At 39.5% G+C, this 21,128-nt stretch overlaps 2 protein-coding genes across 2 annotated transcripts in view; one reads left to right on the top strand and one right to left on the bottom strand.

Annotated features, from left to right (window-relative positions):
* The window catches only part of pbx2 (pre-B-cell leukemia homeobox 2), a 21,615-nt gene extending 13,095 nt beyond the window's left edge, over window positions 1-8,520 (bottom strand). The window contains exons 1-2 of the mRNA XM_041226061.1: window positions 8,220-8,520; window positions 7,016-7,089 (exon numbers count right to left, since the gene is read on the bottom strand). Of these exons, the coding sequence (XP_041081995.1) occupies window positions 7,016-7,089; window positions 8,220-8,455 (310 nt within the window). The 5' untranslated portion in view covers window positions 8,456-8,520. The remainder of the gene's footprint in view (window positions 1-7,015; window positions 7,090-8,219) is intronic.
* An 8,221-nt stretch (window positions 8,521-16,741) lies between these two features.
* Window positions 16,742-19,904, top strand: LOC121298830 (G-protein-signaling modulator 1-like). The gene is made up of 4 exons (XM_041226077.1): window positions 16,742-17,275; window positions 17,568-17,736; window positions 18,810-19,060; window positions 19,246-19,904. The coding sequence occupies exons 1-4, from the start codon at window positions 17,081-17,083 to the stop codon at window positions 19,399-19,401; spliced, it is 771 nt and encodes a 256-aa protein (XP_041082011.1). The 5' UTR covers window positions 16,742-17,080; the 3' UTR covers window positions 19,402-19,904.
* Window positions 19,905-21,128: the final 1,224 nt, after the last annotated feature.

Raw genomic sequence — 21,128 nt, 5'->3', positions numbered from 1 at the left:
GCTCACAGGACAACAGCTTCAAGCACAGCTTAACACTGGTCGAAGTAAGCAAGTCTCGGTTTCAACTGTGAAGAGAAGACTTCGAGCTGAAGGTTTGACAGTCAAGTGGCAGTAAGAAAGCCATTGCTAAGATGGCAAAATAAGAAAAAGAGGCTTGCCTGGGCCATGAAGCACAGCCAGTGGACTACTGAAGACTGGAAGAAGGTCTTATGGACCGATGAATCCAAATTTGAAATCTTCGGTTCATCACGCAAGGTTTTTGTATGCCGTCAAGTAGGCGAAAGGATGGTTCTTCAGTGTGTGACACCAACTGTCAAAAACATGGAGGAGGAAGCGTGATGGTCTGGGGCTCTTTTGCTGAATCCAGAGTCGGCGTCTTGCACAGAGGGAGTGGCACCCTGAACCAAAACGGCTACCACAGCATTTTGCAGCGCCATGCAATACCCACTGATATACGCCTAGTTGGTCAGGGGTTCATCCTACAGCAAGGAAGTATGACCCAAAACATACCTTCAGGCTATGTCAGAACTACCTTAGAAGAAAAGAAGACGATGGTAGGCTTCAAATCATAAAATGGCCAGCACAGTCTCCAGGCTTAAACCCCATCGAGCTGGTTTGGGATGAACTGGACAAAAGGGTGAAAGCAAAGCAACCTATAAGTGCAACAGATTTGTGGGAACTTCTGCAACAGTGTTGGGAAGAACTTTCCAAACAGTTTCGGTTCATGTTAACCCACATGGTGTTGCCATATTTGATTATCTATTACTTGAAACCCGCCATCAAACAAGTTCCATAAATTAAAGGCAGTGTGCGTCACTGCGTAGGGCACGTTTTACCTTACGAGCACAATCTGGTTTACACTGACAATTTGTTTTCATCTTGTATTTTGTTTGACTGTTTAATCATATTTTTTATTGTTTCATAGTTTTAACATTAGTATTTTTGCATTCCATATTTTAAAACTCCCATTTATTTTGAATACATTTCATTTTTAAATACTCAAACCATATGTTTTATTTTAGACTTGAATATATGTCTTACAGGAGTGTTTCGGTTTTATTAATTGGGTACTCGAAGCATAATTGTATTTGTCATGCCTTAAAAGCTGAACCAGTTTGCACACTGGTGGCAATTCCAGAGATTTGCTGTTGTTGAACATGCTCACACTGCAATTAGACATTGTGTTAAAATGTGTGAAAATCAATAATGAAGGTACTGAGGGGAGAGAAGAAAGAGATACAGGTAAAGCAAGACTGGTACAGATAGGGATAAAACTGAGAACAACCGAGATATGTGCCCGTGAATATTTTATTAAACACATTTCTTAAATTAATGTTAAGTGTGTGTTTGTTTGTGTGTGAATTTAGTGTACTAGCAGTGTCGTCACAGACTGTGGTGTGTTTGTGTGCGAGTTCTATGTTTTGAAGACATACATACTACATATTTCGATTACATGCAAACATTGATGGTATTATTTATTTGGCTAAAAGGACAACGTGGAAAGCAGACAGTGATGTGGTGTGTACTGTATTTCTGAAGCCACAATGTTTTAGCTATCATAAATCTTTCCCCTCTCACTGCACAGCATGTAAATACAGGCTTTCCCTCTGAGAAATAAAGTATCTAACTCTACGAGGACACATTACATCTACATGTAATTCTGTTAAAAACTATAAGGAAACTTTAAACATAGAGAGACCACAATAACTTGCATAACGGGCCACTGTTTTATCAGATGCCAGAGGGAACACTGTTGATTTTCATTTCACTAGAGGGGCTGCGGAATGATTTTATATCATGTTCACAACAAAGGCAAATATAATGGAATGATAAAAAAAGGGAAGGGGTAGGACGCAAACTAGGAAAATTCCATATCAAATTATGTATAAACTTGGAGAAGGTAATGAGAATAATAAAAAACAAAAAAAACAAAAAGAAAACACAATACATTAACTAATAAAAATAGGAGTTTAGTTTAATTGTACTGAACCTTCAAGGATATGATGAAAGTAAAAACTGTCTTGGAAACTAGTTTCACGGATAAACAAGTCTGCTGGAGAATTGAAATTCCTAAGTGCACTGATGCAGTTAGTCTACTGTGGTAATGGTGAGCAATGAATGAGATGTTTTGCCAACAGAGAAACAAATGCATCCTATATGTGATTGATAAAAGGGAACAACACTCCCAGAGGTTTCAGAATTTTCACCTTTTGTATAGCCTGGAATTAAAATGCATTAAAATAGTTTTTTTTATATGAATTTTAATTATCTACATATCCTACCCTACAACGTCCAAGTGAAAAAAATCTTCTAGAAAATTAATTAAAAATAAAAACTGAAATAGCTTGGTTGGATAAGTGTCCATCCCCCATGTAACAGCAATCCTAAATTAGCTCAGGTGTAACCAATCACCTTCAAAATTACACACCAAGTTAAGTGCCTCCACCTGTGTTAAATTGTAACGATTCACATGATTTCAGGATAAATTCAGCAGTTCCTGTAGGTTCCCTCTGCTGGGTAGTGAATTTCAAAGCAAAGACTCAAACATGAGCACCAAGACGCTTTCAAAAGAACCCCGGGACAAAGTTCTTGAAAGGCACAGATCAGGGGATGGGTATAAAAAAAATATCAAAGGCCTTGAATATATCCCTTGGAACACGGTCAAGACGTGTAGAAGTGGAATGTATATGGCACCACCAACACCCTGCCTAGATCAGGCCATCCCTCCAAACTGGATGACTGGAAGGAGACTGATCAGAGAGGCTACTAAGAGGCCAATGGCAACTTTGCAAGAGCTACAGGCTTTTATGGCCAAGACTGGTCAAAGTGTGCATGTGACAACAATTGTGGCAAACAAAGTAAATTGACACAGTTTGTTTAAAAAAGAAAATAAATTGCTGTATAAAAGCTGAGCAGGGAGCTTGCTCAGGGTGCTCGCTAGAGGTCATTACGGGTGCTGTATGGAGGATGGCGGTTTCTGTTCCTGTTTGTCAAGCAGACCATGAAGGAAGGCATTGTGTGATGTCATCAGGAAGATTGGATCTGAGGGCTGTGAGGGAAGAGCGTCTGTTCGAACGAAAACAAAACTGTTCTGTGTCGTCAGCGGCTGCACGAGGACAATGTTAACTGAACCAATCGCTGAGTATTAGCAACATACTACGTGATAGAAGCCGGATGAACAGACTGGTTAACTAACCTCTGTGTTCCAGCGCAACAGGTCGTACAGCTTTTGAATATTGTTGGCTTGGTTTTAAGTCATTAAAAGGACTCCCTCACAATTGTTTAGCCAGTTGTTGAAGGAAATTAGACTTTTGTGTGACTTTGGTTAAATATCCAATACAGTCTCTGCAAGGAAGAGGAAATAACCAACACAGTTGACTCGCAGCATGCTAAATAAACACTAATTTGTTCAACAGTGCTAGGTTTATGTTCTGCTGGAAAACTATTCCTTTATTTCTCTAACTGCTGCAGTATTACCGCCAATTTTGTGCATTACAGACGTGTGTTTTTGTTTTTTGTTTTTTTTTCCCTTTAATTCATTTATTTATTTTGACCAGTATAGAGTTTTAAATACTGCTTCATAGTATACTGGTGTTTTTGTTCTGTCTTATTTTAGTAACTGCTAATTTCTTTTGTTTTGTTGTTGAATTGTTGGTTGTGCATATCGTGTCACATGTGTGTTTGCCGAGACTATTGAAACCCGGCTTGCAGTAGTCGTGTAAATTTGCTCGCGAGGGTATATTCCCACAACCACTAGTGTTGATTACTAAAGTTCTTTGGCAACCTAATGGTAAAGTTAGTCTGTCTATTGGAAGGAGCATGTTTAAAGCAGGTTTTCAATAGGGGATGAAAAGCTTTCCATTGTCTCGTATTGCTCGTTACTGCCAAACAAGTAATTGTTTGTTTAATTTTATTTTGGTTAATTAGCATTTTCCTTATTTTTGTAATTTTGTTAATTAACATGCTTTGTTTCTTTATTCTGTAATTTGGTTTCATTATTGGTGAATGGAATCAAAGGTGGAGCCATCTAAATATATTTACTTGATAAGCAATTTGTTTGGTTATTCAATTAATTAATCGTCCTTGCTTACTGTGGTTAACTGCACAGGACTTTAATATGTTGAATGGCTTTTCTGGTCCTGGTAATGCGGTTTAGTTAAAAAATCTGATAGGACACTGATTACTATCTGGCACCTCAGAAGTTGACGCTGTTACATAAGATCCCAAGCACTTGACAAATCTGGCCTGTATGGTAGGGTGGCAAGAAGGAAGCCATTACTCAAGAAAGCCCACCTTGAATCCCGTTTGAAGTATGCAAAAAAACACACAAGAGATTCTGTAGCCATGTGGCAAAAAGTTTTGCCGTCTGACGAAACTAAAATGGAACTTTTTGGCCTAAATGCAAAGTGTTATCTTTGGCGCAAACCCAACACAGCACATCACCCAAATCCTTCGGTGAAGCATGGTGGTGGCAGCATCATGTTATGGGGATGTTTCTCATTGGCAGGGACAGGGTCACTTGTCAGGATAGAAGGGAAAATGAATGAAGTAAAAGTACAGAAAAGTACTTGAGGAAAACCTTCTGCCCTCTGCAAGAAAGCTGAAACTGCGATCAATAAGCCACTAACAACCAAACGAGCAATATGGCCCGAATGGCTTCTTCTCGTTTGTAAACTTTGTTCTTATAATTATTGAATTTAACCAAATGCTGTAGTGATCAGGCATTAATTTAAGCTATGATTTGCAGACAAAATTGAAAAATTGCACATGATTTTAAAGATCCTGACTCAGCAAATTGTAGGTGGAAAGCATCACACCCCAACACGAGAAGGTGGGGGAAGGAATCATCATCATGGATTATGGATTGTCTTTATAAAAAAGAAACACACCAAGTTATTTGGCATAGTAAAATACCAAATACCAAATGTTTAAATCATTCCATGAAAGTGATTTATTGGTTTTATTTTTGTGAATTGCACTAATTTAAGTGATTGACACTAGTCTCTTCTTTTGCATGATGTACTGTATACCGTGATATTAAGGTTACAATGGTATATATATATATATATATATTATATTTTTTTTTTTTTTTTTTTTTTTAACGGTTATCATATCGCGAAAATTTTATACCGTCCCATCCCTATTTGCTAGTGCATCGCTGCCACACGTGAACACCTCGTTGGCTAAAATAAAAACCGATTCAGCAAGTAGATATTTAATTTGCTTTGTGTTATTATGCAATACGTGTGAATATGATAAAAGTATGATATTAATTATTTGTTTTTAATTGCTTTATATATTTGTATTTGTGATTTGCAGTATGAAATAAAACAAACAGTAATTGTAAATGCCTAAATATGTTGCAGCTAAGGCATACGCAGAGTTACAGTAAAAATGGGGCGCCAACTCCAGGACCGATCTGAATCCGCAGTATAGCGTGGGGCGGGTGTATATGTACTTATTATTTACACGTTTCTTTTGCGTTCTGAAAAAACAGTGCACCGGGTCTTTATGAAAACGATGCATCGACAGGAAAAAACACACTATCGTCCAGTCCTACTCTCTGTCAACGCTCTCCAAGTAATGACGTGTTGTGCACAGAAACACAGAAGACTCGCGCAGACAAATCGTCAGTTTGAGACAAGGCAATTCTCTCTTTGGAGTAAGAGGGGAGTTTGCGTAGCAGCTACAGGACTATAGAATGGTAATGTACATCCCTTATGACGACCCCCCCCCCCCCCCCCCCAAAATGAAATAATATGCATGGACAAAAATGAGAAACCACTGCACGGCCGTGAGACTCTGAAAACTGTGAAAAAACGTGAGTTTCACACGTAAACCTTGAGACTTGACATCCATGTCTTCATCTGTTCTAGGTTTGGCAAATTGATCAATACTTATCCTCTCCATACCTGGTTCACATTCCTTTGTTTTTGCAGTTTTATTTTTCTAATGCCACTGTCATGTTGTACATGTAAAACACAATCCTTGCTACTGTCTTCACCTACAATAGACTTGCATTTTAAAAGCCAATCAGCACTGTGAAAATATGCCCTAAATTGTGAGTTATCCTTTAAGTGAGGTTCTGCTGTGCTTAATGGCTAGATACACGAGTTAAGTGCACAGCAGTTTAACCCAATCCAGGTTTTACAACGAGCTTGAATAGACACAGTGTATATCACTAACAAGCTGAGATTTGTCTTATTAACCCATTAAGTGCCATTGTCCTAAATTGAGGACGGGATAGTTAAAAAAAAAAATATATATATTTTTTAACTGGCATCTACATGTTATTACAAACATTTTACACCGGCCTGTGGGATATAATTATTATTTGTATTCTACCAAATCGTCTCTGAATGATACATGTAGACTGCCCTTATAAAGGTTTACCACTGTAAATTTGCACGGTAATTTTGTAGTTTCCTCATGGTTACCTATGCATATCAGTTTACCCTGGTTTGCCGTGTTTTTTTGTTTTGTTTTTTTGCAATGCGTACCTGTGCTTCATTACATCTTGCTATGCTTTTACAGTTGGAAAGTTTTATGAGGGTAGCGATACATTATGAAAACACAAACTGAGCATCGGGAAGGAGAGGAGAGCCAAGATTGCAAAATAAGGGCCTGTTGTGTTTTTGTAAAGCTAGGCCGATACAGAAGAAAAAAACCACAAACTGGGGCTTAAAATCACGAAAATGACACTAAAACACAGCAGTTTACTTGTTTAAAATCCTATGTGTGGTATTCTGATACTGAAGTAACAACGTTTGGTGACTAACAACAATGTATAGATACAAACGCAAAATTGCCCTCGTTGTTTACAGTAGTTACTAGGAAATTGACGCCATTTTGGCTTAACTATCGAATCAGCTCTGCGTGGCGAACGATAAGAATTGGAGCCAAGATGTCGAAAAAAGACATGCAGTTTCACAAACTTAACTCTACCCAATACAGACGTGAAATTATATTGTAAATAAAATATAAAATTAAAATAAATACAAGAAAAGAAACTCACCGGTCTTTTCTTTGATTTCACACAAAACGCTGAACAGCGCCGGTTTCATCCTGTGACAGTTTAACGCATGCTTTCTGCCGAAATAAAAGAATAAAACCAATAATAAAAAACAAATGAAAATGCAAATGATAGGAAAGTGTGAAACAATCAATGGGCAGGATTGTTTCTCTTACATTAAATTGTAATCCCATCAAACGGGTCCCTTTTGTTAAGATTAAAATGAATTTTGCAACATTAAGATTTCATTTAAAAAGTAAAAGGAAGTCGCTTAATTTTGTTGTTTGTAACCAAATAATGGAATTGCGCAGGGCGATATTGGTGCATTAATTAAAAATCCCAGCGTAAATGTATAATGCAAAATACATTCTCATTAATGTAATGCACAATTCAAGTACTTAAAAACACACACACACATCTAAAACGTAATGCTTTTGCAGCACTAACGCCACCGTGTGTGTGTGTGAACATATTATAGAACACAAAAATGCTATTTAAATTAAAAAAAAAAAAAAAAAAAAAAAAAAGTATAAAAATCTGTAGCTTTTTTAACATGGGTTATTTTGCCTTGTTGAAAACTGAAATATAAATCTAGTTTGTTTGTTTTATGGATGGATTTAAAAAAAAAAAAAAAAATTTTTTATAATACCACTACAGAATAAATATACTGTACCTAATTGATTCAAGCCATTCAAAATTTAAAGTGTGTGTGTAAATTATATTATTATATATATATATATATATTCTATGGTGATAAATCTTACTTATATGACATCGATTCAAGCATTACAAAATTTAAGTGTACTGTGTAATATAATATATTATATATAATAACTACCACTACAGAATGTGTACTTAACTATATGACGGTGATTCATTCAAAATTTCACACACATTTAAATGGGTGTGTGTGCTGTAATATAGATATACTATATAGATATATATATAATCATATATATATATATAATTCTATCAGTCATAAAACTAGCATTTTAACGTAAAGTTTAAGTCGACAAGAAATGGTGATACGCCAGCAACGGTAATTAACAATTATTAACTGGACAGGCACACACAATAGCGCCGAAGCGTAAATACTGAACAGGACGGTAGTGTGTGTTATAGTAGCTTTGCACTTTCTACGACTACACTAGTACCTAGCATTCGTTTCGTTTTTTTTTTTTTTTTTTTTTTTAGAAGCGACACTAACTTTGCCTGCGCTTCGTCCAAGCTCTGGTCCGTGATCGTCATGATCTGCTGTAGAATATCGCCGATGTCTTTCCGCGTCTCGACTCCGTTCTCCGGGGCGTCGTGTTGCAGGCCCCCGGGGTGGTGTTGTGATTGATGGAGAGCCGGATTGACAGACTGCAGGCCCGCGTGTCTCGCTAAATTGAGCCCCCGGACTGCGGGCCCGCTCCCCGACCCTGCCTGGTGCTGCTGTAACATAGCTCCGCCGCTCGATGCGCTCTAGACTAGAGCTAATAGACCCTCAACACTGATTATAGGCATAGCGAACTATTAGCGCAGCACTGGGGAGAGGGAGAGAGGGAGGGACCGGAACATATCCCTTCCAGTCACTCCGTGTGGAGTTGTACCATGATAACTTACTTCCCTATCCATGGCTCTGTTTTATAATACATGTGTTTTTTTTTGTTTTTTTTTGTTTTTTTTTAATGTTTTAGGCAGGGCAACTCCTTTTAACTCCATAGAGGTCACACGGCTTTAACATTTCTAAAAATTGCACTGAAAAACTCGTGACCGAGGGTGATATAATAGAAAATTCAATCTTTATTTTATATAGCGCCTTTCATAATGAACCACAAAGCGCTTTAAAAGATTCTGTAACAACAAGAAAATCCATAATACCTTAAATACAGAAAAATCCATAATACATGATATACAGTAAAAAGAAAAATGCATAATGTATTAAATACAGTGGAAAGTGCATAATACATGATAGTAGCATAATACATGAAATAGTAGCAGCAACACAGCAGCTAATATATTAGATAGATATATTAATCGCTGTATATCCCGTATAAAATAAACACAATCAGTAGTGTCCAACACAGTCGTAGTTTACTATAGTGTGCCTATAGTATACTATTAACATACATTAGCTTGCTATAGATAGTATGCATGTCATTTACTTATAAAATCTACTTTAGATTACTATAGTAAGTATATAGTTTACTAATGAAATATACTTCAGTTTACTATAGTATGCATATAGTTTACAAATTCCATACAGTAGGTTACATATAGTATGCATATAGATTACTAGTAGGCCTACCATATTTTAGTTTAGTATCGTATGACTAATAATTACTAATACCATATATGTTTTATATGTGATACATCCCTTTGAAAAATTATACATTTATATATTTTATAGGTATTATGAAATACCTTATGAAAAAAAACATTACAATTATGGTGCCTATTCAGCACATTTGTCAATAGTTTGTTGTTTGCTTCTGAAAAGGGTGGTTTAGTGGCTGTGTACATAAAAGTATCTCCATTCAGCAGGACGCAGTGCAATAGGGTTAAAAATAAATCCTTGTATGTGCATTTTAATCTCTAATTTCCTTTGCTTTTGGGTCCAGTTGATTTGTGTTGGTTTTTCTCACGTTTTATTAAAACAGACACTGCATGCTTCGGCACAGGCTACTAACTAAAGAAGCTCAATGTGGTGGTAATAATAGCCCAGCCCGTTTCTTAACATGATAATATTACTGTTTTTTAATACAGAAAGTAAGCCCATTAGTTAATGATTTTGAACACAAATATGTCTGCCTGTCTGTCTGTCTGTTAAAGTGTATCTTCGCCAATGCATTTCATGTGTAAAGTACAGATACCCACTGTCTTTAGTGAAGTCAATTTTTCTGTAGGATTGCATTTCAGTAATACCTGGCATGCAATTGACACACCAAATTAATTATGCTAATTAGAAAAGACACGACTGTCACCTCTGTGGATTTTAATTAAACAAATGAGGCAGTTAATTAGACTAATTTCCTTGGTTCACAGCGATCCGGCTCGGGAGGCAGTCTCAATGCTTCTTAGGGCTGTTACTCTGTTACTACATTTTTAAAATGTTTGGCTCAATCTGTGTTGGAGTACTTTCACCTGACTTCAACAGCTGCCATAGACACATACAACACAGGGTAGATCAGTAAAGACTGGTTAGAGCCTGCCATAGCACATGCTGCACAGGTTAGATGAGTAAAGACTCTGGTTAGAGTTGAAGAGCAGCTCTTAACACATATAATGGAAAATAAAAATGCAGTATTAGAGTGATTACAATAAGAACAGCATGCAAATATTATAAAAAGTGTACGTGTGGTGTGGTATAGTGTGATTTTGGGGGGGGGGGGGGGGGGTGGGGGCACATTTTTTTCTATCTTGAAATTCCAAGCCGCTTATACTTTTAGTGTTTTCAAATGCTCAAACATTTTTCATAAATAGACATGAATGATCTGCAGGGTTTTTATTTTGCAAGCCTCAATTAAATTGCATTGTGCCCTGTGTGTAGTGTCCCACGCAGTAGCCTTGTTCTACTGTGTGAACATGATGGATTGTAGCACAGTGTAATAGAGAGTCTGAGCACTGTGTGTGTGTGTGTGAGTGTGTGAAAAGGGACCCAGAGGGGGGATGGAGCGGGTGATGGAGGGGATGTGTGTTGTGTTTTAAATATTTAACTTTCTATCGAAGACTCTGCATTTGTTGTAACTTCATTTCCTGTTTGGAAATCCACCAAAACAGGAAGTACAAAAAAAACAAAAACAACCTGCAAAAAACAGCCCGCAAAAAACAACTCGATGAGAAAACTGAAAAAACATTTTCCTCCCCCTCTCCTTCTCTGCTGCACTCCCTCTCCCTCTCCCTCTCCCTTGCTCTCCCCTGACCTTTCTCCCTTTCCCCTATGAACAATCAAATCAGAACAAAGGAGAAGAGTTGAGAGAGGAGAGGAGAGAGGAGGGGGGGGAGCAGTCCTGCAGAGTCTGTAACATCACAAACAGCAATGTCTGGTGTGGGGAGGAAGTGGTTAAATAAACTGTTATATCTGCAGAGAGAGAGCGAGGGAAAGAAGGGGGAAGGGGGGGGGGTATTTGTTATTTGATAAAATAGAGGAAGCTATTACACTCTCTGACATGCAGAAGACCAATTTCTCTAATAAACATAGGCTGTAAAATACCTGCAATAATCTTACCAGGCTGATGTCAGTGAGGAACTGCAGCAGCAATAAAGATAAAGTAAGTGACAGGGACAGAGTATCATAAGAAGTGAGGCTGGATCACCTCAACTTGAACTCAGTGACAGGTTAATACAGGCAGTGAGGCTGCATCATCTCAAACTGAACTCAGAGACAGGTTACTATAGAGAGTGAGGCTGCATCATCTCAACCTGAACTCAGAGATAGGTTAATATAGGCAGTGAGGGTGGATCATCTCAACCTGAACTCAGAGACAGGTTACTATAGAGAGTGAGGCTGCATCATCTCAACCTGAACTCAGAGACAGGTTAATACAGGCAGTGAGGTTGGTTCACCTCAACTTGAACTCAGAGACAGGTTAATACAGGCAGTGAGGCTGCATCATCTCAAACTGAACTCAGAGACAGGTTACTATAGAGAGTGAGGCTGCATCATCTCAACCTGAACTCAGAGATAGGTTAATATAGGCAGTGAGGGTGGATCATCTCAACCTGAACTCAGAGACAGGTTACTATAGAGAGTGAGGCTGGATCACCTCAACCTGAACTCAGAGACAGGTTACTATAGAGAGTGAGGCTGCATCATCTCAACCTGAACTCAGAGACAGGTTACTATAGAGAGTGAGGCTGCATCATCTCAACCTGAACTCAGAGACAGGTTACTATAGAGAGTGAGGCTGCATCATCTCAACCTGATCTCAGAGGCAGGTTAATACAGGCAGTGAGGGTGGATCATCTCAACCTGAACTCAGAGACTGGTTAATACAGGCCATGGGGTTGGACCATCTAAAACTGAACTCAGACAGGTTAATACAGGCAGTGAGGCTGCATCATCTCAACTTGAACTCACAGACAGGTTACTATAGAGAGTGAGGCTGCATCATCTCAACCTGAACTCAGAGACAGGTTAATACAGGCAGTGAGGCTGGATCACCTCAACTCATCTTGTTCATTTTTTATGTTTTTGTTTTAAACTTTGTATTGTTTATTGATACAAACTATTTATTTTTATTCTTTTACAATTTAAACCATATTGTATCTATTTTTAAACATGTTTTCAACATATTCCTTCTTAGACTATTTTTAATGTAATTGTCTAATTGTTGCAGTTTTGTGTGTGTGACATGCCTTGAGAACATTTGATTGTTTTGATTCTGACTGTAGAGAAACTCACTTATCAGTTTAAACTAGTTAAGCATTCAGGTGCTCTTACCAGTTAGGTGAAAACTGGACAGTGGGGACTCTCCCTCTCTTTTAAACACAGCATGGAATTAAATGTTTGAATGAATACCTGTAATCTCCCCTGGATATTGTACTGTATTGTCTTAAGAGAGGGAAAGACACACACACACACACACACACACACACACACACACACAGACCGGATGAGCTCTCCTCTATGTCAGTGCAGTGCTCTCACATCAAACCACTTCTTCATTTTTTTATTACACTTATCTGCCTCTGACACACACACACATTGCACACTCTCTACGCTGTCTCTGACACAAACACACACACTGGCCAAGTCTCCAGTCCTGATATCACCTTATCTCACTCTCTCACTCTCTCTCTGTCTCTCTGCATCGCGCCATGCTGAAGGTGTTTGCTGGGACGGAACCTCACTGCACAGCCAGACTGAAGGGAGAAGCCATTTTCGAATGAGGTAGTGTACAAACTGCACAGGAAACAATGTCAGAGCATCACGGTGAGCCAGCAAGCTAGACACAGGCTTTTTTACTTGAAATATATATCGAAATTCTGAAAAACATAATCCAAAATACATTGAGCAGTATCTTGAATACATGTTCCTGTTTCTACTGGGTTATAATAATAATCTTTATTTTTATATAGCACCCTTCATAGTGGACCACAATCACAAAGCGCTTTACAAGATACTAGACTAGGGTGTGTGAACTATGCATCAGCTGCAGAGTTACTTAAAACAACGTCTCACCCAAAAGACGGAGCACAAGGAGGTTAAGTGACTTGCTCTGGGTCATGCAATGATTCAGTGGCTGAGCTGGGATTTCAACCAGAAATGTCCTGGTTACAAGCCAGTTTCTTTAACCACTGGATCAAACAGACTTCTATAAGGGTATAGAAATATCGTAATTTCTATTAGAATTATTATAAGTATGCAATATATGCCCGTCATCCAGAACTATTGAACACTCAATAGTACTGAATTAGAAATATTAACAGAAACTGAATACATTCAATGGCAAGCATTTAGACCAGAAGTCTTTCTCAGAAGGCATAGGGAAAGATATCTGGTTGAAACGTTTTCTGTTTAATTTATTATGTTTCTGTTAGTAACTCTATTGAAGACACTGAGAGATTTCTAGTGGAATCGTATCTCAGTGAATTTACAGTGAAGATACTGAGAAAGACTTCTAGTGGAAACATTTCTCATTGAATTTACATTGAAGCCACTGAGAGAGACTTCAAGTTGAAATGTTTGTGTCATTGTCTTTCTGTTAGTATTTCTAAGTGTAACTCTCCTACACTTTTGTTAAAAGAAGTTTACAGAAATTCTGACTAAGAAAGTGTGTTGAATTCCTCTCCCCTGATCACAGTGTGGTTATCAACACTGTTATCTTAACACGGGGAGAGAAGCTCCTCAGTGGGTCAGAATCACCCAATTTCAAAGACTTATCTAACCAATGTTTTCTTAATTAGGGAGGAAAAACTTTTCTTGGTTAATCTAATCAAGTTTGCAAGTCTCTGAGATTCTGGTGAATTTCTCAGAGTGCTGTTTACCCTGCTAATAGAGTGAAAGCACTGAGCAGTGAGTCCAACATCCATACAAAAAATACGAGCCAGACTCTCAATGCTGTCAGTAGAGCAATTTTTTTGGTCTGACAGGGAAAAAATAAAATAATAATGTTCCTAAAACTAAGAAGAAAACAAACCCTCTAAATCTCAGAGATTGTTTTGTGTCTGGTACCTTTTGTAGGAGCATTTTTTTGCCACATGAAAAAAATAGTGCTGATGATGCTTTGAGTAAATAAATAGCTTTGAGAATCCAGTCCTCTCTGCATTACTGACAGCACAAGGGAATAGACTGCAGCAGAAAACAAGTTTACTAAAACTAAACAGCCTGACTGAATGTTAGCAAAGACATTTAAAGCAAGAGAGAATCAGAGATGAGGTTTAACCAGACTGCTCTGAGACAGAACTTCGTCGTGTCTGTGATCAGTAAATATGTTGACTACACTGGCCTCCATAACATCGCTCCAGAGCCTACAACAGGACCCCCTAGAAATGTGTACCACAGTAAATTAGAAATTTTCTTTATTACACTATGCTATGCTTAACTGTGGGGCATTTTTATAAGGGTTAATTAATAGGGTTTGTTTTTTTTAATATGCCTTTCCATTCCACTTTGCTGTACTTTTACTGTAGGACACTTTTATAAGGGTTATTTTACCATGGTTTGTTTTTTAGTACTCTGAACCCTACCTCTCTGTGCTTTACAATGGTTCCCTATGCTTTACCGTGCTGTCACTGTGCTATATTACACTGTGCTGTGCTTTTACTGCTGGACACATGTACAGTGCCAAGAAAAAGTTTTGAACCCCATAGGATTTTCAAATATTACACATATTTCAAACCTAAAATGTTATTAGATCTTAATCTAAGTCCTAATAATAGGTAAAGATAACCTGATTAAACAAGTGACACAAAAACATGATACTTTTTCAACATTTATTTATCTACAAATGATTCAACATTTAATATCCATGTGTGAAAAAGTATGTGAACCTTTAGATTCAGTAACTGGTGGCACCTCCTTCAGCAGCAATGAGTTCAACTAAGCATTTCCTGTAACTGTTAGTCAGTCTCTCACATCGGTTTTGAGGAAATTTGGCCCATTCTTCCCTAAAGAACTGCTTCAACTTGGTGACATTTGAGGGCTTCCTTGCATGGACAGCTCGCTTCAGGTCCTGCCGCAACATTTCGATGGAATTTAGGTCCGGACTTTGACTAGGCCATTCTAAAATGCAGAATTTCTTCTTCTGCAGCCATTCTTTTGTATATCTGCTTGTATGTTTAGGATTATTGTCTTGTTGCATGACTTACTTTCGGTTCAGCTTCAGTTCACGGATGGAAGGCCTGACATTCTCCTCTAGAATCTTCTGATACAATGCAGAATTCATGGTTGTGTCAATGATGGCAAGCCGTCCAGGTCCTGAGGTAGCAAAGCAACCCCAAACCATCACACTCCCACCACCGTGCTTGACAGTTGGGATGAGGTTCTTCTGTTCGAACGCAGTGTTTGCTTTTCGCCAAATATAACTTGTCTCATTGAGGCCAAAAAGTTCTACCTTTGACTCATCTGTCCAGAGAACATTGTTCCAGAAGTCTTGTGGATTATCTATTTGCTCTTTGGCGAACTTCAGACTGGTAGCAATGTTCCTTTTAGAGAGCAGTGGTTTCCTCCTGGCTATCGTTCCATGAACACCATTCCTGTTCAGTCTTTTTCTGATAGTTGAGTCATGAACACTCACATTAGCCCAGGCAAGAGTGGCCTGCAGAGCCTTGGATGTTACTCTGGGATTCTTTGTGACTTCCATGATGATTTTCTGGTTTGTTCTTGAAGAGACTTTGGTAGGACAACCCCTCCTGGGTAGAGTGACTGTGGCCTTGAACTTTCTCCATTGTCTGTCTGACAGTGGATTGATGGAGCCCCAAATACTTACAAATGGTTTTGTAACCCTCTAGACTGATGAGCATCAATAACTGTTATCCTGAGGTCCTCAGAATTTTTCTTTTGATCATAGCATGATGTGTTTCCACACACCTGTATGGTGAAGACCTTATAAAGTTTCTGATCTTTATATAGGGTGGTGCCTCCCAAACTCACCCCTGTAGATCTACCTAATTATTTAAATACCTGATTCTAATTATTCCCTTAATTGAGCTGGTAAAACCAGTTGTTCACTTACATTTTTACATACCCTGAATCTTAATTACTCATTGTTTGTCTAAATCATACATCATTTTGTTTCAAAAGACATGGAATTGGAATATAAACCATATTGGATATTTAAGAAAAGACTGGTTTTGAGTCAAGAAAGCTATCATGGTAAAACTATGGAATTTCCATAATTATTATTGGGGTTCACAAACTTTTTTCTCAGCACTGTATGAGGGTGCTGCTGATGAGTTCTAACAGGGATGTCTCCTTTTGTCACAGCCTTGCTCACTCGCAGTGACCCTCAGAGTGACCCCTTTAACTCTCTGTTTGTTTCAGGTGAGGGGTCACAGGGTTGTACTGAGCACATGGAAGAGGAGGGTCAGAGGTCAGGGGTCACAGGGCTACGCCCTGACCTGCATGGAGTGGAAAGTGAGAGTGAGGCTGGGAGTGAAGATGGGTTACAAAGGGGTGAGGGGGGTGTGAGCACAGGGGAGATAGGAGCAGATGGAAAAGGGGGAGAGGGGGGGTTGGAGAAAGAGGGGAAGGAAGAGGGAGAAGGAGGGGGAGAGGGAGAAAGAGAGGAGCAGGGGGCGAGGGGAGAGAGAAATGGAGACGGAGAGGAAGGAGAGAGGAAAGGAGAGGGAGATGGTAGTGTAGAGAGGAGTGTCACAGAAAGAAGTGAGGTCAGACCTGCTCCAGAGATAGAGTTGGTTTATAGGAGTGTCCCCGAGAAGAGTGAGCCAGAGAGTGAGAGCACAATCAAGGCAAGAGAGGGTGAGACAGGCAGTGAGGCACAAAGTGAAGGTGTCAGACAGAGTAAGCTGCATAGTGAGAGGCAGGGGGAAGGTGAAGGAGAGAGTGTCCTGGGGAGTGAGGCAGTGGGGGTGAGCTGCAAGGGGAGTGAGATAGTAGGGGTGATCTGTGAGGGGAGTGAGATGGGAGGTAAGGTTGCAGAAAGTGAGGCAGAGACAGACACAAGGCAGGCGAAGAGTGAGACTGAGGGGCAGGAGGAAGAGGAGGGTGAGAAGGGTGAAGGAGAGTCAGGGGGAGGGGCTGGAAGAGGATCGGCCAATTCTGATTCTGCAGTGCCCCCCACTCACACTCTGCATCCTAGAGCAGCCGAACTCAAGGTAAGTGGAAAGTCTTTGTGTGTGTCTTGGTTTGTGTTTGTCTCTGTGTGTGTGTGTCTCAGTGTGTCTGTGTGTGTGTGCCTCTGTGTCTCTCAGCATGTGTGTCTCAAATCTTCTCTCTCTCACTCTCCCTTCCTTTCTTTCGCTATCTACCCTACTCTCCTAAGAACTTGTAGTAGAGCATTCTCTTTCCCTCACTCTCCCCCTCTCCCCATCTTCTCTCTCCCCCCCCCTTCTCCTCTATCACAACAAAACAGCTAACATCAGTGTATGGCATGCCTCCCTCCGTCAGACTCGCAGATTAACCCCTGACCTCCCGGAGAGCTTGTTTGAGCTGTTGTTCCAGTCGCAGGGTCGGCGCCTCAATGACCAGCGCTGCTCCTTCCGGAGGGAGCGGGGGCGGGAGGGGCTGCAGAGAGGCTGGCAGTCTGAGCCAAGCACCCCTGTCGAGAAGCGGAAAGGTCAGAGACACTCTCATTTGTTTGTGAGTTGTTGTGTTGATCATTGCATGTGCATGTGGTGTTTCATTGTGCAGTTGTGTATTGTCGGGTTGTTGTGTGTGACCGTATTTCTGTGTTTCTGTGTTGTTGTGTATTGTGTGTAACATTGTTTTGCTGTGTTGTGTATTGTGTGTAACACTGTGTTGTTGTATTTTGTGTGTAACAGTGTTTGGCTGTGTTGTTGTGTGTATTGTGTGTAACAGTGTTTGTCTCTGTTGTTGTGTATTGTGTGTAACACTGCGTTGTGTTTTGTGTGTAAAAGTGTTTGGCTGTGTTGTTGTGTATTGTGTGTAACAGTGTTTGTCTCTGTTGTTGTGTATTGTGTGTAACAGTGTTTGTCTCTGTTGTTGTGTATTGTGTATAACACTGCATTGTGTTTTTTGTGTAAAAGTGTTTGGCTATGTTGTTGTGTGTTGTGTGTAATAGTGTTTGGCTGTTATGTATTGTGTATAACACTGTTTGGCTGTGTTGTTGTGTATTGTGTGTAACACTGTTTGGCTGTGTTGTTGTGTATTGTGTGTAACAGTGTTTGCCTCTGTTGTGTATTGTGTATAACAGTGTTTGGCTGTGTTGTTGTTTATTGTGTATAACACTGCGTAGTGTTTTGTGTGTAAAAGTGTTTGGCTGTGTTGTTGTGTATTGTGTGCAACAGTGTTTGGCTGTGTTGTTGTGTATTGTATGTAACAGTGTTTGGCTGTGTTGTTGTGTATTGTGTGTAACACCGTGTTGTTGTATTTTGTGTGTAACAGTGTTTGGCTGTGTTGTTGTGTATTGTGTATAACACATCATTGTGTTTTGTGTGTAAAAGTGTTTGGCTGTGTTGTTGTGTATTGTGTGCAACAGTGTTTGGCTGTGTTGTTGTGTATTGTGTGTAACAGTGTTTGGCTGTGTTGTTGTGTATTGTGTGTAACACTGTTTGGCTGTGTTGTTGTGTATTGTGTGTAACATTGTGTTGTTGTGTATTGTGTCTAACACTGTTTGGCTGTGTTGTTGTGTATTATGTGTAACACTGTTTTGGTGTGTCGGTCTTGCAGTCTTCTTTTCCTCGATGACCTCGCTGCAGACAGAGGAGTTCTTTGAGATGCTGGCAAACTCGCAGGGGCGTCGCCTGGACAACCAAAGGGCAGAGCTACAGGAGCCCCCTCCCCCCTCCCCCCCAGCCTGTGAAAAGGCCATCGTAGAAGGGGCGGGGTTAGAGGAAGAGCCTAATTTGAGTGTGACAGAAGGTGGAGCCGAGAAAAAAGCTGCAGATGAGGAATTGTACAGCATGATCCTGTCCTATCAGGTACCCTCACTCCCTATCACACTCACTCACTCCTTATAACTACCTATCAGACTATTACTTATTGTGTGTAACAATTGTATTACACAAATTCACTCACCCTTTATCACACTTACTCATTCTCTCTCTTTGTTTCCCCCTCTCACTCTCTCCCCCTTTTCCTCTCCCTCTCCATCTCTCTCTATCAGGTGCAGGGTCGTATTGATGAGCAGCGCTCCCGCCCACCTGGCCCTGTTGATGATGAGGGATTCTTCTCTCTGCTGCTCCGGGTTCAAGGAGGGCGAATGGAAGAGCAGAGGGTGGAGCTTCCAGAAGGACTTCTGCGAAGGGTCAACTCCCACTGACCCTGCCACACATCCACTTCCTGTCTGGAGATACACCCACTTGCTGTCTGGATACACACCAACTTCCAGTCTGAAAACAACATCACTTTTTGTATGGAGACACACCACTTCCTGCCTGAGAACACCCACTTCCTGTATAGAGAGATTTGCACTTGGAGTCTGAAAACGCACTCACTTCCTGTCTGCTCTTCTTCCTATCTGGAGATACTCATACTCCCTTTTGGGGAAACCAGGAGATCCACTTCCTCTGAGCATTATTTCTCATGAGTCTGACTTTCTGTGAAAAAAGGTATATTCTGTGGTATATACCTCATCTCCTGCAGTATATTTGCAGTGATGTTGAAAGAAACAAAGACTCAGTATTTCTTAATGAATTTGTTATTTTTAATACTGCTTTCTCTACAATTTGTGTGATTATTGTATGTGTAAGTGAAAATATTTGTAAAAAAATTGAGGCAAAATTAACAAAATACAATTTTAATAATTTTTACTCATTAATGTGTCCAGTCCCCTTAATGTCTTATGGTACAAAATTACTGTATGTCTCCTCACTAAACTAATAGAATTGTCCAATCAACCATCCTTTCCCTGTTTCTTATGGTACAAGACTAATGTCTGTCTACTAGTCGTTAACCCCATGAGAAGTTATTTTTAGAATGTTCTGATGGGCCCACTGGAGTGAGTTTTTTTATTTATTTATTTATTTTTTTAATGTTTCTTAATTTTTCATATTTACGCTCCTCACAGCGACACATTTATTAGTAGGCTTATTGGCAATTACCCAATAAAAATGCATAAACAACTATTTCTTACAGTAAATAAACAAAAGAAATAAATATTAATCGTTATTTTGTCTTAGCGAAAGGTTTTGACAAAAATAACAGGTAATCAATAAAGAACAATCAGGATCAACAACACGTCCCGACAAAGAAAAATGAGAGAGACATCACATCCGGAATCGAAATTCAGTATAATTTCTCGTACTTCTTTCCCACAGAGCATTTCTCGCCGTTTTCCAGACATTGTTGACATTTTGTGACTGGGTTTGTTGTGTGTAATTTCGTAAATATCTGGCAGATAGCTCAAGAGACCACTACAATGTGTTATAGACACCTAGTATTGCAATATTTGATTATCAGCAGTTTTGTAGACTCAGTAATTCAAATTGAAAGTTCAGGTTCAAAGCTCAAAATTTGCAGAACGTACCGGTACATTCGTACTCCCTGGGGACAATTAATTAAATGACATACCGGTATGTTCGTCTGTTCAAAGGGTTAATACTGGTGGCATATTGTTGCAAAGTGGTGAGTAGATACAGGTGAGTGCAGTGCAGGTACAAATCACACAGACAATTACGAACAGGTGTAAGGGTGTTTATTGAAATGGTTTACAATGTCCAGAGCTTTATGGTGAATACCTGTAAATAACAGATGATGGAAGTGATACAGCGGCGTGTGTCACTTCAGTTTGTATAATCCCACTTGTTTGACCCGCAACCAAAAGTTTAGTTTTATCACCCACACAAAACACAAAGACACAGACACAGTTCCTACGGTGCGTGAATTAAGTGTTTGTGGTGAAAAGTTCCTAGTGCAAAGTGAAGTGCTGGTGTCCAGGTTTAACACTAGAACCGTCAGATTTTCAAACTACCTAGAACCACCACGTGGGTCACTTTACCCATATATTTTTAAACTGCTTTGTTATGAAAATGAAAGACACACTATCAG

The sequence above is a fragment of the Polyodon spathula genome, chromosome 24 (genome assembly GCF_017654505.1).
Source record: "Polyodon spathula isolate WHYD16114869_AA chromosome 24, ASM1765450v1, whole genome shotgun sequence".
Lineage (NCBI taxonomy): Eukaryota > Metazoa > Chordata > Actinopteri > Acipenseriformes > Polyodontidae > Polyodon > Polyodon spathula.
The sequence above is the reverse complement of the archived record's forward strand: the minus strand, read 5'-3'. Positions and strand labels throughout refer to the sequence as shown.